Source organism: Clupea harengus, chromosome 2 (genome assembly GCF_900700415.2).
Source record: "Clupea harengus chromosome 2, Ch_v2.0.2, whole genome shotgun sequence".
Lineage (NCBI taxonomy): Eukaryota > Metazoa > Chordata > Actinopteri > Clupeiformes > Clupeidae > Clupea > Clupea harengus.
Window position 1 is genome coordinate 12,250,325 of NC_045153.1, and position 22,339 is coordinate 12,272,663.

A 22,339-nucleotide genomic window follows, 5' to 3' on the forward strand; every position below is an offset into this window, starting at 1 on the left:
CAAACCAATTGCTACGTGTGGCGGTCCGTTACTCTGATTTCTCTGTAAACCAGCACGCAGTTAATTTTATCTTAAAAACATGCAACGCTGAATAACATAAACATTAAGCGGTGAAAAACATTATCATGCCGTGTAAGATCAATCTTCTCCACACTGATGCTTGTTTATCAGTTGTAACTTCATCACTTTCTTTTGTTTAATGTTCTCCTCTGTTCTCTTTCTGTCCTCAATGATTCAGAATCCATTTATTGTTACAGAAAATGGAGTGAGACCTCCATCTACTGGACACAAAAACAACTGACATAAATATTTGGGCCACGCTTTAGACTACGCTAAACACTGACACTGAAATGAAGGCCTTCTTTGATTGTTTCTTCCATCCATGGTACTCAGACACTAATTTAGACAGGTGTACTGACTGACTTCAGTCCTGTTTTTGTTTTTGTTCGTTTTTATGTTTATCATTTACACAACTTATGCAAGTGATACAGTTGATGATTGATGCCATAACCCCTACTATATGATGATATAACCCCTACTATATGATGATATAACCCCTATATGATGATATAACCCCTATATGATACTATATGATGATATAACCCCTACTATAGGATGATATAACCCCTACTATATGATGATATAACCCCTACTATAGGATGATATAACCCCTACTATATGATGCTATAACTCCTACTGTATGATGCCTACTATATGATGATACAACCCCTACTATATGATGATATAACCCCTACTATATGATGCCTGAGTCTCTTGTGGGATCATCAATGCTGTGTCAGCACTGAGCCAAAAGAGTGGTCTTGGTACGAAGGACCCCCTTTATTCAGCAGTTTATTGGAGATCCTTGTCTTCCATGAGCTCTGCATGGCTCTCTCTGCCCTCTGCTGGCATAGGTGCTCATTACCAGTCCTTGTCATACTCTTTTTTAATCACTATTATCTGAAGGGGAGGTGTCCCCAAAATGTTTAAGTATGTTTGAACCAGTAATACTTATTGAGAAATGAAATACACCCCCAAATCAGAAAAAGTTGGGACAGTATGGAAAATGCAAATAAAAAAAGAAAGCAGTGATTTATAAATGTACCTTGACTTGTATTTCACTGCAGACTGTATTCAATATATTTCATGTTTTGTCAGTTAAACTTCATTTGATTTGTAAATATTTGTCCATTCCTGCCATTCAGGCCTGCAACACATTCCAAAAAAAGTTGGGACGGAGGCAATTTAGGGGTAGTGATGAGGTAGAATAATTAAATAATGATGTGATTTGAAACCAGTGATGTCAACAGGTCATGGTAATCATGATTTGGTACAAAAGCAGCATCCAGAAAAGGCCTAGTTCTTTAGGAGCAAAGATGGGCTGAGGATCGCCAGTTGGCCAGCAAATGTGTGAGCAAATTATTTAAATGTTTAAAAATAATTGTTCTCAAAGAAAGATAAGAAGGGATTTGGATTATACACCCTCCACGGTGCATAACATAATTAAAAGATTCAAGGAATCTGGAGGAATTTCAGTGTGTTAAGGGCAAGGGCGCAAGCCCAGGCTGAATAACCATGATCTCTGATCCCTCAGACGGCACTGCATCAAGAACCGTCATTCATCTATAGGCGATATAACCACATGGGCTCAGGATTACTTTGGCAGACCTTTGTTAAGCACTACAATACATAGTTACATCCACAAATGCCAGTTAAAACTTTACTGTGCCAAAATGAAGCCTTGTGTTAATCGTGTTCAGAAGCGCCGTCGACTTCTCTGGGCTCGGAGGCATCTGGGATGGACCATCACACAGTGGAAACGTGTATTGTGGTCAGACGAATCAGTATTTCAGGTCTTTTTTGGAAGAAATGGACACTGCGTGCTCCGAATCAAAGAAGAAAAGGACCATCCAGACTGTTACCAGCAACAAGTCCAAAAGTAAGGGTCTGTCATGGTATGGAGTTGTGTCAGTGCCCTTGGCAAAGGTAATTTACACTCCTTTGATGGCACCATTAACGCCGAAAAGTACATAGAGATTTTGGAGCAACTTATGCTGCCTTCAAGACGACATCCTTTCGAGGGACGCCCATGCATATTTCAACAAGATAATGCAAAACCACATTCTGCACACATTTCAAAGGCATGGCTGAGAAAGAAGAATGTGTGGGTGCTGGACTGGCCTGCCTGAAATAGAGAATGTGTGGCGCATTTTGAAACGCAAAACATTTGGGACACATGTACACCTGAAACGCCTCATCACCTGGTGTCTGCAGTCCCTAAACATCTTTAGGGTTGTGAAAAGGAATGGCAACATTACAAAGTGCTAAATGCTTTACTGTCCCAACTTGTTTTGAAATATGTTGCAAAAGTCAAAATTGAATTAAGTGTTTATTTTGAAAAACAATAAAATTCATGAGGTAAAACATCAAATAATGTGTTGTTGTATTGTTGTCAATGTAATACAGGTGAAAGATAATTGTTATAATAATAATAATCACTGTTTTCAGTTTTAATTTTAATTTAACATACCGTCCCAAGTTTATCTGATTTGGCGTTGTATATGTTAAGTCACTCAATGAGTACTCTCCGCAGATAGTGGAAATTGTATTGATGTATTTATTGCGCTATCAACAGGTTAACAGGCGTCATGGCATGCATTGTATTATCTATGAATGTACTGGTTACTATACATGTGTGCATGAAGGGAAGGATTAACATTTGGTTGTTCTTGAGTACATTTTGTGTTACAATCAAACTGAAAATACATTAATTTCAGCACTTTCACCACCCTACTCATCTTAAAGTCACAGTCCGCCGCTCTAATCTGTTGTGTCCCTCTGCGCCCCTACCAGCTGTGGTGGCAGCAGGATCATTATTTTCATGCCCTTCACCTGCCAGCAGGGGGATTTCAGCATTAATGTGCCTATGACTCCTCTCTCTCTCTCTCTCTCTCTCCCTCTCCCTCTCTCTCGCTCTCTCTCGCGCTCTCTTCCTCTCTCTCTCCCGCTCTCTCTCTCTCCCTGTCTCTCGCCATCTCTCACTCACACACACTCTCTATTTTTCACATTTGACATTACAAAACACACACCCAGCTTGCATATATAATTCTAATAATTCTATAGCATTATGTTGTTCAGTCTTATTTCGTGTTTAATTTAACCCAGTAGGTTGGGATCTGAGCAAGAGAAAGGCAGTGAACAGAAACAACAACAAAATGGCCACCGTATTCTTCATTGATCGTTTATTTTTTTAAGGTACAAAGAAAGCAGTATTTAGTAATTCTTCAGTACTTGGTTATTCACTACATTTATGTGTAAAATATGTAACATTTAATTCTCTGCATCATACATGATAACCAGGATAACATACACATAACATCACATCACATAACCCTGATTATATCTGTAGCAATATTACATATAATTCAACATCAGCACTTGCTCTTGATAGATACAAACCAGAAACAAAGAAGTTGACTGACTGAATAATCATAATAAATCAACAAAATGACTTCCTTTATTCTTATGTTTTTCACACATTTGTGATTCATGCATTGACATGTCATCTAGGAATAAACTTTATAACACACTATGAATTAATTTGAGTCAAACAATGATTAAAACAGTCTTCCCCTAAACCCAGCTAAAAATGTTTATGCTGAACCATGAAGGACCCCTCTCCATTTCATGTTAAATAAAAAACGTCACAGACAATCTTCAAGCTAGTTTTGACAGCTTTGACAAATTATTGAAACCCTCTGTGTGTGACTTCCAGTAATTTGATATAAAGCCATAAATCTGTTTTCACTGCGTCATAAAATCCAGCCTAACTGACTCTTGTTCGTTGGAGGTCATGTCAGTGGCTGTAGCTTGGATCTCTGTTAATCCAAAACTAACCTCAAGTTTCACCTTTCGATTTCCGCCCTCCCTTATATCAGGCATATTGACAACGAACTGTCCAATTTTTTTCATTCCAGGCTCATCTACATACATTGAATCTGGTTCCTCTGTGCTGAAAAATCGGAAGTTCATAGCAGTCTGGTCATAATCAATTGTACCAAACATATACTCTTCAGCCTTATCACAGAGTACAGATTGACCGTTTTGGACAAATTTGTGAAAAACATCGTCACAGTACACGTAGTATTTTGCCTTGTTTTCTCTCCGCTTCTCTACCCTGTGTATTGCTGGGTCAAATGTGACACCTTTTGCAATGCCATAGGTCAGAGCACTGACTCGTGATGCCACTATCTTGGGGTTCACGCCATACAGGACTGCCCCTTTTGCCACAGCCAGCTGAGCATCCACAGGACAGAGGATTCTGCACTGATGGCCAAACTGCTCTTTCACTTCATTCTGAAGGATTTTACAAGATGCATAGCCCCCTACTAAGAGAATGTGGTCTATGTGAATCTCTGGTTTGTGTAAGATTGCTTGTATGTCCTGCACAATTTTTTCCACACTCTCCTTGAAAAATTCTTTTAGCTTTGAAAGGCTAACTTTGATAGAGCCATCTGACCATGAGACTCCCTGACCATCTTTAAAGAAGCTGCCAATGTTTAGATTCTTCAATGTTGAAGTGGTCAAGTTGTAATGGCAAGGAATGTAAACATCCCTCATCTTTTTGGCACATTTAAATGTAGTGAAATCAAACATCATTCTCTGCACTTCAGTGGGGTTTTGTTTTTCATATTTGTCCCAGAGATCATGGCCAAAGGTGTCTCTGAGGACATTTTTGAACTTAAAATCAACAGTTCCACCACCCATATCGTTACCCGAAGCTCTGTGTAATTCCTTCAGGAGCCCTCCTTCCAAGACCTGGTGCACAGTAATGTCAACTGTTCCACCTGAAATTTAAAAGCAATAATCAAAGAAAAGAAAATACAGGATAGATGTGACTGCAGTATGAAAGGTAAAGTTTGCTTTGCACAGGAATGCGATGAAAGATTAAGCCTGTACCTCCACAATCAACAACAATGTACTGTGTTCCAGGTTTTTGCTCCAGTATTTCGTTGTCAAGTCCCTCTGAGATGAAGCCATCACTGGGGAGCTGCTTGCACCACACTGAGGCTGCCTCTGGCTCTAGCGCGATGATGAGCTTTGATGAGTCTGTCTCAGTGACCAGGCCTCCCTGAAAAATAACCATAAATGGGCATCTAAACGAACGAACCATTGTCAGGCTGGATTCAGGGTTTGAACCTGAACCGCCAGAAAATTGCGGGAAAAATCAAACAAAGGCAGGAAGTAAACACAAAAGGTGAGAGGTCAGGACTGAAGCACATGGACAACAAAACACAACACAGAGCACATGGTGATGACAAAACATGTAGAGAGGTCAACAAATGTCCCAGCTCATGACATACAGTACACGCAGGTGCCTTCTGCCTTTTTTATTTCCCCTGTGAACAGACACTGGACTGAATATTCTGAGGAAGCTTTTAATAAATCAACAGGATTATGGCTTATCATTAAACACATACAAACATATCAGAGAAGCTGCGGTTCCAACTTGAGTTCTGCCTAACTGTAGTAAGTGCGGAGAAAAGCCTACCAGTACTTATCCCCTAGAGGGAGCTTTTACGCATCTCATCGTGTGGTTGTGAGCTAGAAAGGTTTCTGATTACTTGAAGGACTTTACTTAGCTTAGTAGTGAGTCCCACATCCACAGGACAAGAAGGCGTCCTGGAATCTCACTGGGATGACGTAGTCCACCAGAATCCCTAGCTTAAAGATGTTTTTTAAGTTATATATATACATATTTGTTTTATCTGTTTACATGTTAATACGTCATGATGTTTTCAATTAATTTGGAGGTAGTTGAGCTATACTTTGCATTTAAGGATCTTTTTGTGTAGCTTCTACTAGTTTTTCTCTGAGGAGAGGGAATGTAGTGTAGAGAAAAGCCTACCTGTCCTAATCCCCTAGAGGCAGCTAACATTCTTTGTTAGAGAACAATAGGCTGAGAAGAAGTTGAGCCACGAGCTATGTCATGTGTGTGTGCAGTGTGTGAAAAAAGAAACATTTATGCATCTCATCGTGTGGTCTTCACACTAACTAATAACACTAGGCGCCTATACCTCTAAAAGTGGAAGTGCTGTTGTCTGTCTAGTTGCGTAGAAATAGTAAGTAGGGTGTGTTGGTGCACCATGTAAGGGCAACACTTTTTTATGTCAGTAATGGTCAAAAGATGGCTAAATTGATATTCAAATGGTATTTCAAATGGTAACAGAAACATAACATTCTTTGAAAACAGCTTTAGCAGACTTACCTGTATTGCTGCTTCTCTCATGAATTGTTTGGCTGCAGGATTCCAGATTGCCGGCACAGTCAGCACCCAGGTCACATCAGAGGCACTGAATATGATTCCATCCGCGTGTGCTGACAACATGTCTAGAGCATGAACCTTTAGATATCGGATACTTTCAGAGAACACTTTCATAGCCCCCATAGGCCTCCCTCCAGTGTCGTTGATCATCATGTCTCTGTTGATATTCTGAAAGTAAGATGGCAATGGTTAGTTCAGATAGTTAGCTGACAGTTTCTATACATTTCCAATTAAATTAAATGCTTAATGCATAATGCATAAAAAATGCTTTACCATAGACAAACAATTGCATGCAGAGTGCAACCAGTATTCTGTATAACAATATAATATACACAACATTCTGATTAAATCACCCACTGTACAGTACACACAGTGAACTTACTTTGTTGTAAAGCTGCATTTTGAAATGATTGAAAAAGCTTAATTTGCTTTGCCCCCCTCTCTTGTATGTCATCAGTGCTTCATAGCCAAAATCGATGAATGCCCCATGTTCATCAAACAAAATGCAGGTGGGAGTTTTCAGTGACTTAACACCCTCTCCTTCCCCCCAGTGTGGAGCCCTGATAGCAGAAGGGTTGGATCTCACACAGAAGCAGTAGCCACTGTAGGCTGTGCCGAAGTCTATGGCAACTACAAATGTTGTCATATTTGAGAAGTGGAAAAAGACTAGCCCTGATGAGTCTGTGTCAGTCACTGAACCTACTGATTCAGCAGATTTATTTCTGATCAAGCATTCGTATCCACAGTGCAATGCCACCATGTGCATGTGTTCAGTCCTTCCACTGTGTTTTATACTTCATTCATACTAACAAAACCCAGCCCACTTTTTGGGAGGGATTAAGGATCCTGATGAAAAGCGTTGTCCTTGGAATCCAACTCACATTCAACACATTGCACAATGAACTATCAACACTGTGTGTACCTTGGGGAACTTTCGGAAATTTGTACTGAAATTTCCCTGAGGTAAGTGGCAAATAAACTTTATTTTCAAATGACTGTTCTATTTACCAACAGCCTCTCAAGAAGGAAGCCTCTCTATGTCTGTATGTTCTCCCTTTATCTAGGGTGCGCAAAGGTGTGGAGGGTGAACTGAAAAATAATATTTTAGTTGAAAGTACTGGGTATAAAAACAAATAATGTTTGAATTTGATGTTACTTAAACATTGTCCTGTTTGTATTTATTCATGTGACATGCATGGTTCTTGAACAGAATGGATGAACAAGCTGAGCAACATCAACATCAAGTGGTCTCTGATTCACAGTTAGTAATTCTGTAACTCTAATTAAGCTTTTTATGTGTTTCTTTCCATCATAAGAAATAACTGACGTGGCATATAAAATGTAATTAAGATCCTTTATTTGTAAAATATGCTATATTTATTTCATATTTATATGATATATATTCTAAAAATAGTATTATTAATAACTCATATACAATGTGAATTATCCTGGACATCCAGTAGACATCCTATCTTGATACTTCTCTACTCCACAGGAACCAGCTGGTGCACAAGGTTGTGGAGTGTAAATTATGCCTTTCCTCGCAACAGAGGTATGTTTGTAGACTTCATCAGATGGATATTTGAGTTGAAAGGTTTAAAAACAAATAATGTTTGGTTTGATGTTACTTAAAAATGTTCCTGTTTGTATTTATTCATGTGACATGCATGGTTTTTGAACAGAATGGATGAACAAGCTAAACAACATCAACACGTGGTCTCTGATTTACAGTTAGTAATTCTGTAACTCTAATTAAGCTTTTTATGTATTTTTTCCATTATAAGAAATAGCTGACATGGCATATAAAATGTAATTAAGGTCCTTTATTTGTAAAATATGCTATATTTATTTTGCATTTATATCATATATATTCAAACAATTGTATTATTAATGACTCATATACAATGTGAATTACACTGGACATCCAGTAGACATCCTAACTTGATACTTGATACTCCACAGGAACCAGCTGGAAACTTTGAAAATTGAGAAATGTGTTGCAAACAGGTATTTGTTTTGATACTGTCACCTAAATCATGAATCATTTGAGCTTAAGTAATACTTTCTCCCTAAAGTTACATACGGTGTCTATTTTGTGGAATACTCTTTGTTAGCTGAACAAATAAATTGATGTTGACTTCTTTTTAATATATATATATATACTGTGTTTCCTGAAATAAGCAGGTCAGTGCACTCTGAAAGTCTCAATGATCCATGCAGAGGATCAGAGCTTGTCACCATGTACAGAGAACTTAAAACTCAAATCTGGGGAGAGACAAAAGAAAAGATGACCAAGCTTAGATTTGAACAAAAACAAAAAGATAGGACTAAGGAATTGATAAAGGTAAAAACTCCTACTATTTTTCTTATTATGTTCTGTAATGTGTGCTGTGCTGCTTAGGGCCAACAGAGTACTGTGGAGTTCAATCTCTTTACAGGAAACTCTTGAGACATTTAATCTCTTTACAGGAAATCTTTGAGAAAGGAAAAAAAGATGTGCTTTTAAAGAGACAGGAGAAGGACAGAATGTTAAAGCAGATCAGTGGAATTCCTAACACTGTTCAAGAGAATGTAGGCCTCTTTTTTAAAAGATTAAGGTTTTCACATTTCTTGCTTTGATACATGGTTTACATGTGTAACGTTTTGTATGTGAATTTTACATTCTACAGATTTCACCCTACATCCAGTCTTCCATGGACAATCTGAAGATGTTCTTCTTCCTGCATTTCCAAGACATCAAAAATACCTCTGATTTCAAAACGTTTGTCAAGGTAAATTGACTAGCCAATCAAAAAAGACACTTTAAAATAATGATTCTAGATAATTAAATTAAGTAATTATAGCTGAATTAAGAGAATCCTTGTACTACTTTAATCATATACTACTACATTTGCTCAAGAAATGTTGAATGCAGCCAGGACTGCACAGAAAAATAACTGAACAAAACGTATACTTATATGATAATGACACATATAATTGGCGATATATATAACATATACGATTGTTTGTCCCTGTTTGAATAGTCTTCAGAGCTGTAAAAATGAGGTAATATCGCTTGACATGCTTTCTTTGCAGGAGGAATACCAATGTCCCCATGAGGTCCTCCATGAGCTCTACGTCCACTGTTACTTTGTGAGCCGTTTGATGGAACTTCACGACCCTCCCATTGAACTCTGCTGGGACAGCCCTGGTGTCGATGTATTCCCTGATCTATTAGGAATGAACGTGTCCCACTGATGTATAATTAAGAGTGATGCTTTCAGTTTTTATTGACACAATACGTGTCAGTTATAATATGGTGTTTTAAAGAAGGTTTTAAAAACCATGTCAAACTCCAATCAGAGCAGATTATCTGTGGTTTTGATAGTGATTGCAGTATAGTGGACGAATGAGGTGGACCTTTTCAACTTTTTTCTATTTGGTGAAGGTGACCTATGGGAGATCTAAATCTCTTTTGCAATATTACTGATTTATCACGTGATTACAGGGATATGTCACAAACAGAATGTACACACAACATTTTTCACTGGGTCAGTTTGCTTTAGCCTCTTATATTACGACAATGAGATTTCATTTAAAATAAGAAAATAAAGATTCTTGCTTTTACAACTTCCCTAATCTACTTGTGGGTTCTTTTGAATCGCTTAAATCATGGGATAAATAATTTCATAGTTTCTGGAATTGAAACACATTCATTATGGAAATCTGCCCTTACTGGCAATGCCATTGGCACCAAGAGTGTGTTAAATCCAATCAACTACAATAGCCCTTTGGTCTCAGAAGGCAGAAAGCACTTTTAGAATGACAAAATTCAGATAATGGACTTTCAGATTGACTGGACGGTGTGACGTTAGCTCTGAAATTAGTTGTGGTTACAAGATGGTTTTAGCAAAGGACTCGATGGAATGTCGGTCTGGTGGGTGGGGTGTCGGTTCATTCTGCGCATTACATGTGATAGATTTGAAAGGCACACAACACGCTACAGTGGAACGAAGAATAGGAGATTATTGTCCGTAGTGTAGTGGTGGTTCATTTGTATGGCCTTGTGTCCCTTGAATCCCTATCCAATCTCCTGGCATCACTCCTTGCTCCCTTCTCACCACACACGTCGTAATTCACATCAGCTGTTCACTTCGGTAATTTGACAGCAAAATCACTTTGGCAATTCCAAGTCTGCAATTCCACAAAGCATAAAGGTGTCACGGAACGTAACGGATCTGCCGGGAGTTTTCAGGGAAACAGAGTTTAATAGAAACACAGCCCGCGAACGGGGGGACACAGAAACACAGGGAATACTAATTAACGAAACCTCAGGAACACTCAGGAACAGTACAACAAGACAACACACGAAGATAACAAACAGGAAATACTAACTAAACACATAGACAAACTAAGAACACAAACTGAGGAGCAAACAAGCAACAGAGTCTAACTCTGGCATAAACAGCGCGAGGGCGCAGAACTGAAAATACACGGCAGTCAGCCGGACGAGATAGTCACTGGAAGACCTGGGGTCGTGAGCTCTAGGTAACGTAGTCCTGAAAGACGGGAGGCACGGAACTTGCGGGCTTAGAAGGACGTGGACAGGGAGCTTGCTGGGCTAAAACCCAGCGGACAAAGACGGTGTGGTGGCTGGTGACCAGGAGTCGGAATCGCAGAGGGAATAGTCGTTGAGCTGGCTGACGGGAACTTCGTCCATCGAGCGACGAGACCAGACACGGAGTGAGGGGAGTGAAGGGTATATGTAGGGAGTGAAACAGGTGTATGTGCTTGTGTGATTGGGGACCTGAATGCAGTGCAGCTGGGACTGTGAATGAGGCTGATGAGCGTGCAGCTGGGAGAGTGACATGCCATTCACACGTACGCGTTGGAATGCGTTGATCCAACGGATGGCGGAGGAGGAGTCTGGCGCATGGGGTTCTGTTGATACCAGAGACGTTATAGTGAGATTGACAGGTGAACAAACCAATCACGCCACTAACAAGCTGTTTACCTTGTGAGTAGTAGCATGCTAACATTAGATAGGTGGCTCAGACACCTCGCAAATCCTATCAGACGTATTTTTCACTTACAATAAAGAGGTTTTTACAGTGTACAGTGTCTATATCTCGGTAACTTTAAAAAAATCTAAGCAAAAAAAAGTCAAACAAACAACATTTAGGTACAAATACGACCATCTACGGAGTTTGGTCCGCCATCTTTTTTTTTTTGAGCTTCCCGCTCTTTAGACGTGAGCATAAACACGATCTGATTGGCTAGCGCCTGTGCTGTCAGTTATGCATGAAAGGCAATTTGATGGCTGACGCATGCGTTGCCTCTCAAGAAGTTGACATTTTTTCAACTGCCGCAAGCAACGCATGAAACGCAACGGAAACCAACGGAGCCACAATTCAGTTCGGCAAAGGATGACGTCCGCCTTGACGGATCAACGCATTCCAACGCGTACGTGTGAATGGCAGATTAGTGAGCTGAAGGGGGCGCGGCCGGAGAGGAGCTCAGCAGAGACGTGACAAAAGGTTACACGCTCGGATATAGAGGAACAGAACACGCAATTTAACATAATGGGTGTGTCTGGGGGGCTGGTTGAAGGTGTATAGTGGGAATGGGGAAAAGTTGAAGTCTACCTGGGGGAGTTGGTCTTAGGTGTGAAGGCATTTGCATCCAAGGGCTGCAGAGAAGAAGGCCTGGCTACTCACAACAACCATTTAAAGGCTAATAAACCTGCGCCAGCAACCTAGCAACCACTTCTATAATGACAACCAAGCAACCACCATAGCAACCACTATGACTACCTAGCAATGCCCTAGCAACCACCTCAATCACCTAGCAACAACCTAGCAACCACTTCTAATTTTATTTTAGTACTTGTATTTCCTTCAGGAAATGTATTTAAAAAAAATTACTTTTGCATTGCATGCACTGGTATTTCCTTCAGGAAATGCATATTCTAGTTAAGAATGAGTCTCACTTTCTTTATTGCTGGCCCGGTAGCATGTGTCTGACACAGAAGCTAATTCATACATTCATATTCTTAATGAAGTTGTAGGTGTTGTCCTTTTCAATTGGGTCACATTTAACGTGATACTATAAGTATACTCTTCTCTACTGTATTTTTGGTTCATAATATTTATAATATAGTATGAAATAGATATATTACTCAGCACAAAATACCCTTACATGTTACCTAATGTGTTCTTGATTCAACAGTGTTTAGCTTCTCTGAAGTATGCGATGACTTCCATAATCTATGGCACTTACTCCCCCGCATATTTGGTCTCAAACTGGTCTGATCTTGTTTGCTAACATCAACCCACACCTTAAGAAGCTATATCTGCTTCTCTTCCTGTATTCGGCGCCCTGTGTAACCTTTGTGGTAAAAAGATGTAGCCTCTACCCAGTCCTGCTCCTTGATACATGGAGTTAAGCCCCACTCATTCTTGTGAGTAGCGAGGCCCCTTTTCCTGTCAGCTGCACTCGTTGCTAGGCAATGCTCTCAGCGAGCAACACTAGCAGAAGCACTTCCTGTAGCAGGCAAACAGCCAATCACTCATCATATTTCAAGCAATTTCATAGCTTAAGGACTCTGTAGGTACAGTTTATCACGTAAAACATTAACAGTTTTATCTAAGTATCAAAACTTTCCTACATGTAGAAAAACATAAGACATCCCCTCAGACGCCTTCCAGAACTTCCTTTCATTGATAAATTGTTGTACTCTTGTGATCGCTGTAGGTGCCAAGATTGCTTAATGTTCCTTGGATCAGTTCAGTTTTGGTGCCTATGTACCAACCATATTCATGGTTTGTAGAATCCAGCCACAGAGTAGCCAGCTGTCTAGTAACCCAGAGGCCTACACTGTGCTGGTATTCAGGAACAAAGCCTTGGACCATTTGAAATTCATCCAACTCTCATGACAGGCTGATGAGGTATTGTGTTCATGGCATTGTTGAAATGCTCAGCTACAGTACAAAGATGTTTAAAGTGCATGTGAAGGACAATACTGACGTGTACGTACAGTATATAGTGAGAAATCTCGGCCAAGGCCAGAGCTCATGGGCCAACAAAGGGTTCAGGGGTTTGACAAAAGCAGAACTAATGATTGCTCTATGTATCACCTACGTGCAAACATGCACATGCAGTCTACGCTTACAAGAGCTGTCTGGAAAAGATCTAGCCTTCATAACGAAAGCAAAAACCTGGTGGTTAACCACTTCTCGGCACACTCAGCTTGTTAATACAGTTAAAAAAGAAAGTGGAACATTGTCACTCTTGCAAAACCCACAAAAATCACATACTGCTGTGGTACTTCATATTGTACTTACAGTATAACAGTATGGCACTTAAAATACACTTCTACTCTACATTACAGTATAATAACTTTATACTTTAAGTACATGCCTTTATGTTGCTTAACTACCATAAATTATCCCCTATGCACATCCCTCAAAGGTCATTAACCATGTTTCTATTAACCAATTAAACTAACAATCAATTCCAGACAAGATATAAAGTTTAAGTACTTATATTGTAAAACAATTCAATAACTTAAGTCATTACAGGCATCACATTCATATATTTCAATCACAATTTAGTATCTCATATAAACTCTCATTATCACTGAATAAACGTATTGGGCCCATACGTCACCGAATCCTCGGGCAATAGACGGGCAATCATTAAATAAAGTAGAATTGCTTTTCCGCAAGAAAGTGCAAAGTGTGATTGCTCAACAGTAGCAGACCCTCGCCCAGCAGATTACCAATGAAGCAGTCCCAATGCTGATCATTATAATTATGAGCATAAAGCACACAGTACTTGTGTAGAATATTTACAGTGCCAGGTTCAAAGATATAAACAAAAAAAGGAAAATAAACAATGACACGAGAGTCAAAACAAAAGTTAAATACTTTCATACTGCTCTCCCAGATATCTCAGACTGCTGAGATCTGATGAGGCCTGAAATTAAACAATAGTGTCTGCTCACCACTCTGGCCTACCTTAGAATTATAGCTACACCTGTTTTACAGATTAAATGTGTGAACAGTTCCCTAAGGGTCCTCACACACAGTATTTCAATGTTGATTGCTACATGCCTTCACATTTAGCCACTGTGGTCAAGGCCTGCTTGAATATTTAGGATTATTGCCTTGCTGCACGACTCCTTGTCATGAGACCTTGAAGTAGTTTAAAGTGCATGTGAAGTAGAATACTGACGTGTACTTTGTGGTGGAAAATAATCTATAATTTGGTTGGTGAGAGGAACAATGAAGATCTGATGAAACCGTCTTGTCTTTGTGTTATTTATTCAGAAGAGAATCACAAAGTGAGGAATATCAACCAAGGCCAGAGCCCATGGACCAACAAAGAGTTCAGGGGTTTGACAAAAGCAGAACTAATGATTGCTCTATTTACCACATACGTGCAAACATGCACATGCAGTCAACGCTTACAAAAGCTGTCTGGGAAAGATCTAGCCTTCATAACGAAAGCAAAAACATAGAGGTTAGGCACTTCTCGGCACAACAGCTTGTCGTTACAGTTAAAAGAGAACGTGGTACATTGTCACGCTGGCAAAACCCCGTAGAGAAGAACATTAGTTCATCATAGCTCACTTAAGAGAGATGCAAACTTACAATGAAAATCTCACAACAACAAATGTATTAATTTGTCATTACATACTGTACTTCTGTAGCACTTCATATTGTACTTACAGTATAACAGTATTGCACTTAAAATACACTTCTACTCTACATTACAGTATAATAACTTTATACTTTAAGTACATGCCTTTATGTTGCTTAACTACCATAAATTATCCCCTATGCACATCCCTTAAAGGTCATTAACCATGTTTCCATTAACCCATTAAACTAACAATCATTTCCAGACAAGATATACAGTTTAAGAACTTATATTGTAAAACAATTCAATAACTTAAATCATTACAGGTATCACATTCATATATTTCAATCACAATTTTGTATCTCATATAAACTCTCAGTTTCACTGAATAAACATATTGGGCCCATACGTCACCGAATCCTGGGGCAATAAACGGGCAATCATTAAAATAAACTACAATTGCATTTCCGCAAGAAAGTGCAAAGTGTGATTGCTCAACAGTAGCAGACCCTCGCCCAGCAGATTACCAATGAAGCAGTCCCAATGCTGATCATTATAATTATGAGCATAAAGCACACAGTACTTGTGTAGAATATTTACAGTGCCAGGTTCAAAGATATAAACAAAAAAAGGAAAATAAACAATGACACGAGAGTCAAAACAAAAGTTAAATACTTTCATACTGCTCTCCCAGATATCTCAGACTGCTGAGATCTGATGAGGCCTGAAATTAAACAATAGTGTCTGCTCACCACTCTGGCCTACCTTAGAATTATAGCTACACCTCTTTTACAGATTAAATGTGTGAACAGTTCCCTATGGGTCCTCACACACAGTATTTCAATGTTGATTGCTACAGGCCTTCTCATTTAGCCACCGTGGTCAAGGCCTGCTTGAATATTTAGGATTATTGCCTTGCTGCACGACTCCTTGTCATGTGACCTTGAAGTAGTTTAAAGTGCATGTGAAGTAGAATACTGACGTGTACTTTGTGGTGGAAAATAATCTATAATTTGGTTGGTGAGAGGAACAATGAAGATCTGATGAAACCGTCTTGTCTTTGTGTTATTTATTCAGAAGAGAATCACAAAGTGAGGAATCTCAACCAAGGCCAGAGCCCATGGACCAACAAAGAGTTCAGGGTTTTGACAAAAGCAAAACTAATGATTGCTCTATTTACCACATACGTGCAAACATGCACATGCAGTCAACGCTTACAAAAGCTGTCTGGGAAAGATCTAGCCTTCATAACGAAAGCAAAAACATAGAGGTTAGGCACTTCTCGGCACAACAGCTTGTCGTTACAGTTAAAAGAGAACGTGGTACATTGTCACGCTGGCAAAACCTCGTAGAGAAGAACATTAGTTCATCATAGCTCACTTAAGAGAGATGCAAACTTACAATGAAAATCTCACAACAACAAATGTATTAATTTGTCATTACATACTGTACTTCTGTAGCACTTCATATTGTACTTACAGTATAACAGTATTGCACTTAAAATACACTTCTACTCTACATTACAGTATAATAACTTTATACTTTAAGTACATGCCTTTATGTTGCTTAACTACCATAAATGATCCCCTATGCACATCCCTTGAAGGTCATTAACCATGTTTCCATTAACCCATTAAACTAACAATCATTTCCAGACAAGATATACAGTTTAAGAACTTATATTGTAAAACAATTCAATAACTTAAATCATTACAGGTATCACATTCATATATTTCAATCACAATTTTGTATCTCATATAAACTCTCAGTTTCACTGAATAAACATATTGGGCCCATACGTCACCGAATCCTGGGGCAATAAACGGGCAATCATTAAAATAAACTACAATTGCATTTTGCAAGAAAATGCAAAGTGTGATTGCTCAACAGTAGCAGACCCTCGCCCAGCAGATTACCAATGAAGCAGTCCCAATGCTGATCATTATAATTATGAGCATATAGCACACAGTACTTGTGTAAAATATTTACAGTGCCAGGTTCAAAGGTATAAACAAAAAAAGGAAAATAAACAATGACACGAGAGTAAAAACTAAAGTTAAATACTTTCATACTGCTCTACCAAATATCTCACACTGCTGAGATCTGCTGAGGCCTTAAATTAAACAATAGTGTTTGCTCACCACTCTGGCCTACCTTAGAATTATAGCTACACCTCTTTTACAGATTAAATGTGTGAACAGTTCCCTATGGGTCCTCACACACAGTATTTCAATGTTGATTGCTACATGCCTTCACATTTAGCCACTGTGGTCAAGGCCTGCTTGAATATTTAGGATTATTGCCTTGCTGCATGACTCCTTGTCATGGGACCTTAAAGTAGTTTAAGTGCATGTGAAGTAGAATACTGACGTGTACTTTGTGGTGGAAATTAATCTATAATTTGGTTGGTGAGAGGAACAATGAAGATCTGATGAAACCGTCTTGTCTTTGTGTTATTTATTCAGAAGAGAATCACAAAGTGAGGAATCTCAACCAAGGCCAGAGCCCATGGACCAACAAAGAGTTCAGGGGTTTGACAAAAGCAGAACTAATGATTGCTCTATTTACCACATACGTGCAAACATGCACATGCAGTCAACGCTTACAAAAGCTGTCTGGGAAAGATCTAGCCTTCATAACGAAAGCAAAAACATGGAGGTTAGCCACTTCTCGGCACAACAGCTTGTCGTTACAGTTAAAAGAGAACGTGGTACATTGTCACGCTGGCAAAACCCCGTAGAGAAGAACATTAGTTCATCATAGTTTACTTAAGACCGATGCAAACTGTGGTACCCCAAGCTACTTTTGGGGTCCCACTAGGGCTAAACGTGGGCAAATGCCCTTAGGGAAGGTTGTGGATGGCATATACCGCACCAGGGCCCGGTTCGTCGTAAGGGCTGAAGCTAAGTTAATCAATTGTCCTCTTAGCCCGTTAACATTAGCGAGCTGATTGAAAGCAGCAAATATCGGTTCATCAACGGCTCATCCGCCTCCAAATCATGTGGTTAATTTCAATCAGGCTAAACTTATCAGGGCAATTGCGCGTGCACGTCCTACTTCAAAAGGCAGGAAAGGTCGATCACCAAAACAATGATTTTCTAACGGTGTAATGGTTCTAAACTCAAAGAAAAGGGCTCTTTTTTCTCCGCTGGTGAGCAGGAGATGAACATGAACGCTTATGAAGAATACAAGGCCATAATCATGGCAAAATTCAACACCGCCACTGCTGTGAGAGCAAGGTGTGTTGGGATGTTTGTAGGGTCATATCTATGTATGAATCCAGAATGGTGAGTGTGATGTAGTACAGAAGACACCGCCAACGGTTAGAGACTGCAAGGTTGCTAGTTCGATTCCCCTCACCTCCTACCACATTGTAGTTTTACATTTCCTTGTAAGTCGCTTTGAATAAAAGCGTCTGTTAAATGACTAAATGTAAATGTATTAGTAACAAATGCAATAAATTGAAGCAGTGAAAATAAATTGTGTGTAATTCTCTATTCTTTCATTTTCTACAATAATGATATGCTATGGTGTACTAATAACACTGTCATATAATTATGAGTGTTCTCCGCATCACCGACACTACAAAAATGTACCACTCGCAAAAAAACGCAAGACAGTCAATGTTCGACTGTGGTGTTTGCAATAAATGACTCGAGAAGGTCTTCTAAATTAATTATTCCTTGTCGGCTGAATCGGTAGCGCTCATACAAGAACTCATCATGATGGAATAATGGATCTTGGCGATCGCAAATAACTCTCCCCCTACGCTAAACTAACTATCTAATATCAGTCCTTGGTCAATGAGATCCCTCCTTTTTCCGGGAGTGTGGCAAGCTTATCCAGCTACACTTAAGTTAGCCTGCGCTGGAGCAGGTTAGTGCTAATTGATATGTTACTATGGTGATTTATCGAAAGTTGCTTCCACGAACAAAAAAGAGGGGCGTTTTTTATCTTAGCCTGAAAATTAGCTCGCTAAACCGCTTAGCGAGCTACAACGAATACCCCCCTTGGCTGTACTGGGCAGTCTCTAGGACCCTGTGGAGCTGCTCTGGGGATAAGGGAGGTCGGGTCCACTAATTAAAGGCTCAGCTGCAAACTGTTAGACCAGTTTGGAACTGAGCAGCAACTAGTGACGAGAGTCAGTGCAAAAGCAGGGCTCGGGGAGAGAAGGTACCAGTGAGACTGTTTGCAACCTAGGGCTTTGTCTTTGCAGGTAGCCGAAGGGCCCGTCCCCCCTCCAGACGAGAAGAAGAAGAGTTTTTCAGTTATTGTTGACTACATTTGTTTGTGCATTTAAGCTTAATAAAAGGACCTGTCTTCCCGAAAACCCCCTTGTCGTGACATCTGAACATTGGGAGTTCACATTTGGTTTGAGAATGCGGGCAGAGTGACCCAGCTAATTCGCCGAAGAGGGGCAATTCGGGCAGAGTGACCCAGCTGACTCAGAAGATAAGCTATGGATTCGGCGTTGAATAACATGCTGGCCACTGTCTTACAAAGTCAACAACAGCTACAGAGCGCCCTTGCAGAGCTCTGCAGACAAACATCGAGCAAAACCCCCAGAAAGTTTCTAACGAAACTGACCTCTGAAGATGATGTAGAGGCGTATCTGGAGCTTTTTGAGCGAGTGGCCACCAGAGAGAGTGGTTGTAGAACGATGTCTTAGAGCACTCCCCAGCAGTGGTGGAATGTAACAAAGTATTTGTACTTCGTTACTGTACTTAAGTACATTTTTACGTATCTGTACTTTACTTAGGTCAAAATAATAGTGCATACTTTTTACTTTTACTTTGTTACATTTTGCAGCTATTATCTATACTTTTTACTCCACTACATTTCTACAATATGTGTCGTTACTCGTTACATTTTATGAACACAGTTTCGCCAAAATGTTGCCTACACAAAAATATGGATTGTGTTGCTGTTTTGAAAGTTAAAACCAATCAGGTGGCTCTATCTGCTCCAATGATAGCAGAGTGCGTGTTTGGCAGCAACACAAGCGGTAGACTTGCCTTTTGGCTAAACATTCAACAGACACCCTGACAAACTGCCTAATCATTCAACATGGATCCAGAGTCAGCCTCGACCCTCTGATATGAGCCACCCTTGGCCCTATTTAAAAGACATGTTCGAGTTCAGAGGCCCCAAGAATGACTCGTGGAGGTTTCAGTGTGTTTCCTGTCTGCCTCAAAAAAGGAGTTGTTAGCCTTCAAGAATTCGCCTTCAAATTTAAAGAAGCATGTCGGATAAGCGGAATTCTTGTTATGCTAAGTTAATGTCCCTGACTTTTGCTTATTATATATATTTAATTTGGTTACTGACATGATATAATACTGTTATCTAGCGAAATACATGTTGACATACAGCAATAGCATCAAAATAACATGATTGTACAGTCATTATTTATTTAACGTAGTGGTAAGATAAAGCTGGTAGGTTAGCTATGTCAAGCTAGCGTGAAGATCTGCCTTTTTTATTGACTGGTTATTGCCTGGCATGCCTTAATGCCTAGTCTTGGGTTACACATTATTATGTGTTTTCCTTTTCTGCAATCAATAGAGCATACAACTCTGCATTGACCAGTTTTACAATTACATTTGTACACGTTTACAATTAAATAAAAGATTTAAAGATATTGCATGTTGTCTTCATTGGTTAGGCTTAACTGTATTAACTTTGCAAATAATCCCTGGTAGATAACTTGTCATCCGCAGAATTGTAAATTCGAGTGTGAACAGTATTACAGAAGGTAAGCACAATAACAGACCTTTCACACCTACGCGTTAGAATGCGTTGATCCAATGGATGTCGGAGGAGGAGTCTGACGCGTGGGGTTCTGTTGATACCAGAGACGTTATAGTGAGATTGACAGGTCAACAAACCAATCACGCCACTAGCAAGCTGTTTACCTTGTAAGTAATAGCATGCTAACATTAGGTAGGGGGCTCAGACACCTCGCAAATCATATCAGACGTATTTTTCAGTTACAATAAAAGGGTTTTTACATTGTACATTGTTACATTGTCTATTTCTCTGTAACTTAAAAAAAATCTAAGCAAAAAAAAGTCAAACAAACAACTTTTAGGTACAAATACAACAATCTACGGAGTTTGGTCCGCCATCTTTTTTTTTAGCTTGCCGCTTTTTAGACGTGAGCATATACGGGATCTGATTGGCTAGCGCCTGTGCTGTCAGTTGATTGGCTGACACATGCATAGCCTCACGAAAAGTTGAACATTCTTCAACTCTTGCCGCAAGCAAAGCATGAAACACAATGCAAGGGAACCCAACGGAGCCACAATTTAGTTCGGCAAAGGATGATGTCACCCCATTCAAAGTGAATGGGGATCCGTCAACCCTGACGGATCAACGCATTCCAACGCAAAGGTGTGAATGCTCTGTTAGTACACCAACCTTTCCAATAAACAAATGTTGTTGCTTATAATTATTACTAGTAGTGACATCTGTAGAGGCATAAGTATTACCAGTAGCTATATCTGCATTCTTTATCAAAATGGCACAGCCTAGACATTGAGAGACAAACCATTGCGTGAGTACTTTTACTTTTAATACTTAAAGTACATTTAAAAGTACTTTTTACTTTTACTTAAGTATGATTGTTGATGTAGTACTTCTACTTTTACTTAAGTATATATTTTGCTGGGTACTTGTACTTTTACTTAAGTACTAAACTTCAGTACTTCCTCCACCACTGCTCCCCAGTGAGGCGAAAAAATATTTAGCCCAGCAAGGCGCCGCTGATATCGAACGTTTAATCGCATTGCTGGAAAATCACAGAGTAACCCAGGAATCGATCAAGCCCCCGAAGTTCGAGGGCCGAAGCAGCCCTGGGAGGCCAGAGAGAAACCCCTTGCTGCCCAGAGATCGATGTTGTTTTGGTTGTGGTAAAGAAGGCCATTTTGCCAGGGACTGCCCAGAGAAAGACAAGTCCATGCCGACAGCTGGATCTGCCCTGTTTTCTTTCATGTGTGGAAACCCGGTCACGTGTTGGCCGAAAGCCCTTGAGTCTGCACCCCGAGTTCCAGTAAAGGTCATGGGACAAGATACTGTGGCCCTGTTGGATTCAGGTAGTGTCATCACCCTAGTCCGCCCTGAGCTGGTAAGGGAGGCCCATGGCAAACCGGTGTCAGTAGCGTGTATACATGGGGACACTAACAGCTACCCCACGAGTGAGGTCAAAATTCAATCTCCAAAATTCAGTGTCCACAACAGTTGGTGTGGTTCCAGGCTTACCGGTACCGGTACTGATGGGGAGGTATTGGAACACCCCTCAACATGCCTGGGGAGTGGGACCAAAGAAAAAAGCCAAACCGAGGAAATCCCTAAAGATACACCAAGCCCTGGCGGCACCCTTGAATGATGATTCTC

At 39.9% G+C, this 22,339-nt stretch overlaps 2 protein-coding genes across 6 annotated transcripts; one reads left to right on the forward strand and one right to left on the reverse strand.

Moving 5' to 3' along the window:
• Positions 1-3,632: 3,632 nt before the first annotated feature.
• Positions 3,633-6,971, reverse strand: LOC105904640 (heat shock 70 kDa protein 12A-like). The gene is made up of 4 exons (XM_031577712.1): positions 6,708-6,971; positions 6,269-6,493; positions 4,960-5,131; positions 3,633-4,847 (listed from the first exon to the last, which is right to left on the reverse strand). The coding sequence occupies exons 1-4, from the start codon at positions 6,969-6,971 to the stop codon at positions 3,805-3,807; spliced, it is 1,704 nt and encodes a 567-aa protein (XP_031433572.1). The 3' UTR covers positions 3,633-3,804.
• A 222-nt stretch (positions 6,972-7,193) lies between these two features.
• LOC116223144 lies at positions 7,194-9,661 on the forward strand. 5 transcript variants are annotated; one of them, XM_031578688.2, is made up of 9 exons: positions 7,194-7,288; positions 7,536-7,586; positions 7,821-7,877; positions 8,008-8,055; positions 8,288-8,332; positions 8,510-8,669; positions 8,795-8,896; positions 8,995-9,096; positions 9,401-9,661. In XM_031578688.2, exons 1-9 carry the CDS (start codon positions 7,224-7,226, stop codon positions 9,560-9,562), a joined length of 792 nt encoding a protein of 263 aa, XP_031434548.1. In that variant the 5' UTR covers positions 7,194-7,223; the 3' UTR covers positions 9,563-9,661. The 5 variants fall into 5 exon arrangements, with proteins under 5 accessions (XP_031434548.1, XP_031434559.1, XP_031434567.1 ...); XM_031578707.2 differs by having other exon boundaries at positions 7,195-7,288; positions 7,536-7,666; positions 8,507-8,669; XM_031578683.2 differs by having other exon boundaries at positions 7,195-7,288; positions 8,507-8,669.
• Positions 9,662-22,339: the final 12,678 nt, after the last annotated feature.